General features: G+C 45.8%; 1 protein-coding gene across 4 annotated transcripts in view; it reads left to right on the top strand.

Annotated features, from left to right (window-relative positions):
• The first annotated feature begins 365 nt into the window (after window positions 1-365).
• The window catches only part of SGK3 (serum/glucocorticoid regulated kinase family member 3), a 50321-nt gene continuing 43544 nt past the window's right edge, over window positions 366-7142 (top strand). For 2 of the 4 annotated variants that reach the window (XM_084620769.1, XM_084620766.1), the window contains exon 1: window positions 366-408. In XM_084620769.1, the coding sequence (XP_084476895.1) occupies window positions 381-408 (28 nt within the window). In that variant the 5' untranslated portion in view covers window positions 366-380. Of the gene's footprint in view, window positions 409-741; window positions 848-917; window positions 969-7142 lie in introns of those variants that run through there. The other 2 variants (XM_084620768.1, XM_084620767.1) reach the window with 2 other exon arrangements.

The raw sequence follows: 7142 nt of genomic DNA, 5'->3' as shown, positions 1-7142 counted from the left end.
TAGCATTACTAAAGCAAAGGTCTGTATTGAATCTGATTTCAAAGCAGACCTACCTTTTGGCCCAGATTCTGCAATCTGATATTCTTATTTATGAATGACACCTTGAGTTCAGTGGGATAATTTATGAAGTAAAGTGCAACTAATTTTGAGTAGGCTATTGGAACCTAACCCTTAATTTGGGAAGTATAAAAATAGTGTCTGAGCACACTGTGGTCAGACACACAGCTGCTTGTTTGGCAAGGAAGATGTAAAGAACCAGGACAGGAAACAGCTTGCCCTAAACTGGTGCCAGATTTGCACAAAACTGTCAGATCTTCCTGCATTAGTTCTTTATTTCTACTGTTACAGAAGACTTTAATTTAAAGTAATTGATAGGATGGATGATTACCCTGCCTGCTCTCCAGGATGGTAAGTCGCAGACTTGTGTTGCTAAATGTGGGTGTGTATACAAAAGCCTGCAAGCAGTTAAACTGAACAATAAAAGTAGTTTTCCATTCCTATTTTTTACCTAGTTGTCTTGGCATTCTAAACCATTAATTTTTTGCCTAAGGTCTGCCTTGTGAGGATTATCACGTAGCAAAATGAGAGGGTCAGTTTAGCCTATGGGTTCTTTCCCCATATTTTTTATGCCTGAATGCAAGAGGGGCCTGCACTCGTGTTCCCATTCAGCCAAGGCTGTCCTAAGGAGTACAGTTCTCCCCTTGCTCCACAAAGTTGTAGGAGCGCCTTGCTCGCGCTGCTCCTAAGCCACCTGCTCTGGAGCTAGAACAACTCGCAGCGTAGCGGTGGGAGAGCTGGGCTAGCACTGGCCTGGCTGGCGCAGGCAGGGAGCCGCGTGCGCTGCAAGGTAAAAGCGGGCAGACGCCCGCGGGGGGAGCCGTTCGCTACAGCTGGCAGTATAAGGGAAAGCATCGCCCTACCGGGAACGAGGCACGGGGATGGAGTAGGCCCGGGGCCAATGCCTCGAGGTGGGGGGAATGTTGCTACTCTCCCGGGCTGGCGGAGGGGGGGGAGCACCGGCCGCCTCGAGCGGCCCCCCGGCTCGGCGGTGCCTGCGGGGGAAGCAGCCGGGAAGGGCTCCGCGGGGCGGCGCAGGCTGTGGGTGGAGTAGGTCTGCCCAGCGCACCGGGGAGCGGGCAGCCCCCAGCCGAGGCCTGCGACCCCCCTTCCCAACAGCTCTGCTGGCGCCCCGCCTCACCCCCCACCTGGCGGGGCCACCTGGCGCCGCCGGCCCGGAATGGCGGGGCCACGGCATGTGGGCCGGGAAAGCGGCGGGCTGCGGGGGACCAGGGGCGTGGGGAAGCGCTGGCCTGGCCTCGGGGCTGTTGCGCCCGGCTGGCTGGGGCTACGCCCGGTCGCCCACCCTGCTGCCGCCCAGGGGCGGAGAGGGGGTTAACTCCAGCCCCGCCCAGCGCGGTAGCGGCCCGACAGGCTGGCAGGCAGCGGCTTGCGCCGGTCCCAGCAGATGCTGCAGAGGGTGGGGTTCAGCCCGGGGATCTCTGCCGCCCTCGGGGAGGGGGGTTTGATCCATGGTGGGGTGGGGGTTGTGCCCAGTTGTTTTTTTTCTTCCCGTTAAAACACCACCGATGCCCCTGCGTCCCCGCCCGCGGAGCGCCTTCCCCTCCGCTCCCTCCGGCAGGCGGGCGATGCATGACTCGCAGTCCGAGGCCGTGTGTCTCGCAGTGCGCTGGGTTCCAGGGCAGGAGACGTGCCTGACCCAGCCGTAGGGCCGGGGCGCTCCTCCCGCGCTGGCTTTGCGCTCTCGTCTGCGGGTGCAGCGGTGCGCGTTCAGCGCCAGTCTCTGGCTGGTTTGCCTGTGGTCACAGGCAGATCCGCTGTTGTGGAGACCCTTCGCTGTGGTTTCTGATCTGCCGTCCCCAGTGGGCGGTGGCTTGTCTCTTTAGGGTTTGGTGCAAGGTCTTGAAAGGTCTGACTCTGGGTAGGGGTATTTGCACCCTGAGGTTAGTATTGTTGAGCCCTGGGCTGAATTCTATGTAGGAGTGTGTGGTGCTTTTCATTGAGCTCTCCTTCTGGTCTTCCAGTGTCCTGTGATATAGGGAGTGCGAGCTGCTCTGGCTGAGAGAGCTCGAACAGCTGAGAACACGGCTGCTACTCTGAAATCTGTTTTGTGTGATGATCAGAAAAGGGACAGTTCCTCTCATTGCCCTGCAGTCGTTGTTGGAAGAGTTCCAGGGTGTGTACACAACTTGCTTACAGAGCTCTCCAGATGGGCATGCCTAGGGAGAGGAAGCTGAGACCTTCGTCTTGCAAGCTGTCAAGTGTCTGTGTCTTTGCTACAGTTTTGGGTGCGTGGTGTAAGAGAGAAGGGTTTTGGAGCCATGTACTCTGTTTAGGTGCTCCTTTGGGGCTCCCAGGGTTAAGGGCGATGGAGGTAGAAGAGGAGCTCCATTCCTAAAGTGAAATTATTCAGAAAATACTTCAGTTTATCTAGGTTTCAGAGTAACAGCCGTGTCAGTCTGTATTTGCAAAAAGAAAAGGAGTACTTGTGGCACCCTAGAGACTAACCAATTTATTTGAGCATAAGCTTTCGTGAGCTACAGCTCACTTCATCGGATGCATACTGTGGAAAATACAGATGATGTTTTATACACACAGACCATGAAAAAATGGGTGTTTATCATTACAAAAGGTTTTCTCTCCTCCCACCCCACTCTCCTGCTGGTAACAGCTTATCTAAAGTGATCACTCTCCTTACAATGTGTATGATAATCAAGGTGGGCCATTTCCAGCACAAATCCAGGTTTTCTCCCCCCCCCCCCCCAAAACCCATTCTCCTGTTGGTTATCTAAAGCTTTGTGGGGTGGGGGAGAGAAAACCTGGATTTGTGCTGGAAATGGCCCACCTTGATTATCATACACATTGTAAGGAGAGTGATCACTTTGGATAAGCTATTACCAGCAGGAGAGTGGGGTGGGGGGAGAGAGAACCTTTTGTAGTGATAAACACCCATTTTTTCATGGTCTGTGTGTATAAAAACATCTTCTGTATTTTCCACAGTATGCATCTGATGAAGTGAGCTGTAGCTCACGAAAGCTTATGCTCAAATAAATTGATTAGTCGCTAAGGTGCCACAAGTACTCCTTTTCTTTCAGTTTATCTAGACTTTTTTCCTATTAAGGTGAGCAGATCAATGTCATTTCTTCACCTTGTAACAAGATGCAATGAATTTCCCAAACCCTGCTGCAAAGTCTTGAGGGTGGGAATGGGACTGCCATTCAGTAGGTACGCTTCCCTTCTGTCCGAGTCCCTGGCATGGGGAAAAGGTGCAGCCACCTCCTGTGTAATGATATAAAACTCCGTCTTCAGGAGATTTTTGTGTCTTGTACAAAATTGCTTATGGCTGTAAACTGCTCATTTTGTGGAAAAGTTACAACTATAGGGGAAAAACCAACAGTTGTACTGGAGTTGATGTGTTTGAACTCCATTAAAGCTCCTTCTTCTTCTTTTTTTTTTTTTTTTTAAAGGAATACTTGGCACCCCCTCCCCCATCCTTTTATTGGATGATATGAATTTGGGTATCCTGGGGGAATGTAATTCAAGTCCATTAATACAAAATTGTAAAGTATTAATATTTGAAGATTTGCTGCAGTGAACACTAGAGGGTTTTTTTTTAAACTTATTTTCATACAAATGTTAGGGGAAGCTGGTAAATTCTCCCTCTACACCTCCAAAAGATACCCTTCTGTTCTCTGGTTCTGAACATGCTATAACTCATCAACATGGAATGTGATTTGTCACCCACGTCTCTATTTTTGAGGTTTTTATTATCGCTTGCTAAACTTATTACAACACACTATTTACCTCTGTCTGCAGTTTTAAGACCTTTGTGCTTCTCCCAACAACCATCCAACTCCTAGGAATTTCACAGATAAAACACTAGCTCCATTTTTCATGCAGTCAGGTGCTTCATAGCTTTCAGTGAAGATAAACTTAACATGATTATACACTGAGATACCTAAGTTTGGGTTTAGAGGGGCTGTTGTGTCATGTTTCATGTTTAAATTGAAAATGTCATTTATCTGTTAGACTAGAGTGAGTTTGTGTGTGTATGGGAGTGGGGGGTGTGTGAGAGAACCTGGATTTGTGCAGGAAATAGCCCAACTTGATTGTCATGCACATTGTGTAAAGAGTTGTCACTTTGGATGGGCTATCACCAGCAGGAGAGTGAATTTGTGTGGGGGGGTGGAGGGTGAGAAAACCTGGATTTGTGCTGGAAATGGCCCACCTGATGATCACTTTAGATAAGCTATTACCAGCAGGACAGTGGGGTGGGAGGAGGTATTGGTTCATATTCTCTGTATATATAAAGTCTGCTGCAGTTTCCACGGTATGCATCCGATGAAGTGAGCTGTAGCTCACGAAAGCTTATGCTCAAATAAATTGGTTAGTCTCTAAGGTGCCACAAGTACTCCTTTTCTTTTTGCGAATACAGACTAACACGGCTGTTACTCTGAAACCGTTCAGTGAAACTGTTCTGGTCTCATGAGTACCTAAATGTTGGTTGGTTGGTTTGTTTTTTGTTTTTGTTTTTTATATAGTGCTCACCAGAACATTAATCTGATCTTTCAGGTGACTGCTATTTACTACTCCTAAATGAGAGAATTTAATAAAATACATCTTAAAAACTTGTAACAGGAGTTGTTAAAAACAAGAAAATTCAAATGTAGAGGAGATCACATAATTCCCTGTAACTATTTTCTTAAAGATCCTTTTGGAACTAAAGAAGGAATGCCATTAACTCTTTTTAACTGGAACTTTTCTTGTAGGCTTATTACAATCTTAATATTTTCAGTATTTTTATATTAACTTTTTGTGTCTGCAGTGTTTGTATTTATTTTCAAAACTGGCTTTTGTATTACTTTAAAAAAAGAACATAAAATGGAAGACTTGTGTTAGATCAGGTTTTTTTTTTTTTTCAAGTTTAATTTGTATGCAGCAGTAAAGGTTTGCTATTTTTACTTCTTTGATACTGTCTTTAAAGCTATATAAATTACCTCAGCTATATCCTGCTTGATGGGAGCATTAATGTGTGGCATCTAATTGATGTAGAGCTTGCATAAGTACCATTCACTATAAATCACAACCTTGCCATATTAGAAATTGTGACACCAACTTGTATTATAGGCATAAAATAGATGCTTTCTATAGTCTTAATTTTTTTTTTTTTTTTTAGCCATCTATTGTGACCTTATTCTCTGTGAGGAAAGACTATTGATTCACCACTGCCCTATAGACATTTGGATCAGTGCAGAGTGGGTGTAAAAAACTATCATTCTGAGTTTGGTAATACTTTGCGCTGGTGTGACTACCCAAATGGTTGGGTATGGGTGAATTGGGCCCACAGTACTGTGTTGCTGTAAGTTTCTTATTTCTCTTCTTGGTTTGCCTTAGAATCTGTTCTACTTAACCATGTTACATTCTTGGAATTTTGTTGTAGCTGTATCGGTCTCAGGATATTAGTTACAAGGTGGGTGAGGTAATATCTTTTGGACCAAATACTATTGGATAGAGAGACAAGCTTTCTCGAATATATTCCCTCACCCCTTGTCATTGTTGGAATTTGGCAGTATTAACTGTTCCATTGACTTCTGCAGAATTAGGGATACCTAAATTTGAAGAGTAGGCTTAGATTTGATGCTGCGTATCCCATCAGCTTTTTGTTCTGGAGACATTCCATTTTCTAGATCTCTTACCCTGTTGGTTATGAAATTTTGGTGTATACTTTTATAGAGCTCTTTACAAATATTGCAACACCCTCCTTAAATAGGTCAGTGTTCTCAATGGTTTAGGAGGTATACCTGGTCCTGCCTCAGCACAGGGACTAGACTAGATGACCTGACTTCTCTTCCAGCCCTACATTTCTATGATTTTACAGATGGGAACTGGAGACAGAGTAGTAAAGTGACTTGTCCAAATGCACACACAAAGCCAGTAACCCAGCCAGAATTGGAGCTTACGATGATCTGACTCCCAATCCCATATTCATTATTCTAGACCAGCGGTCTCCAAACTGGGGTGTGCGAGATGCACCCAGGGGTTGCGCGGCAGCAGGAGCACCACTGGATGAAACTCCATCTTTTTTTTTCTTTGGTGGAAGCTCTGCATGTCCACGGCTGGTGTTCCCCTGCGGCGGGTCTTCCAGCCCTGTTCTGTCGGTGGCATGCCTGCGGCAGGTCTTCCAATCTTCAACCTCGGGGTGCACGAGCCAAAAAGTTTGGAGACTACTGTTCTAGACTATCCTGCCTCTCCAAATGATGTGACTGGATGTATGTTCATGGAGTCAAAAAGGGGATAACAACCCTGTGGTCTATGTTTACAGAAGCCTGACTGCCTGCTGAAGCAGAATTGGACACCCTACAAGTGGTTGGAGTAAAGGAAGTTGGATAGGCTTTATCGTAAGATCTGTCGGAGGCAGCTCAAGGCACTATAGCCAAAACTTTCAGTCCATATTTATGAGCTTGTCCTTAGGCACCCAAATTTTGAAAATTTTTGCCTAAATTAATTGGAGCTGCTGCACAGGAAAGTTGAGGAAGCAATCGAGAAAACATAAGTGTTGGCATATGATCAGTGCGAACTGACTTTACTGCGCATAGTTCATCACTGAGACTAATCATTTAATGCATTTGCAGTTGTTGTATCCCTTAGTCCAGATTCTCTGGATATGGCTAGAGATTAATCATTAAGGATTAGATGTGGGTAAATAAGAAGTCTTCGCTAACTATTCTAGAGGGCTGTTCTTAGGGCAGATCTAGGAGCTTGCTGAATGCATGCTCAGTTGTTAATAATGATCCACACTACATTCATTTTTAACAGTGGTGGAGCCTGTAGTTCTCAGAATTCTGTCTTGCAATAAACAAGAATCCTGACAGAGCCAACCTGAGATACAAATGTTGAAATTTCACATATAACAGTGGTTGTGCTAGGACAGATAAAATAAGTGTTGCTGTCGTAGGGGTGGTATACTCTTCAGTGGGATTATAAATAGAAAATGTCTCCCTTATTCTTTCTCCCCAGTGAGACTGAGATAGGGGATGGAAAGTAAGAAATTATCCCCTATTCCTGTTCCTCTCCATTCTTCTTTAACCTTTCTCACTCATCTCTGTCTTCTTCCTTTCCCATAG

This window comes from Lepidochelys olivacea (assembly GCF_965140295.1).
Source record: "Lepidochelys olivacea isolate rLepOli2 genome assembly, chromosome: 2".
In the NCBI taxonomy this organism is placed as follows: domain Eukaryota; kingdom Metazoa; phylum Chordata; order Testudines; family Cheloniidae; genus Lepidochelys; species Lepidochelys olivacea.
The sequence above is the reverse complement of the archived record's forward strand: the minus strand, read 5'-3'. Positions and strand labels throughout refer to the sequence as shown.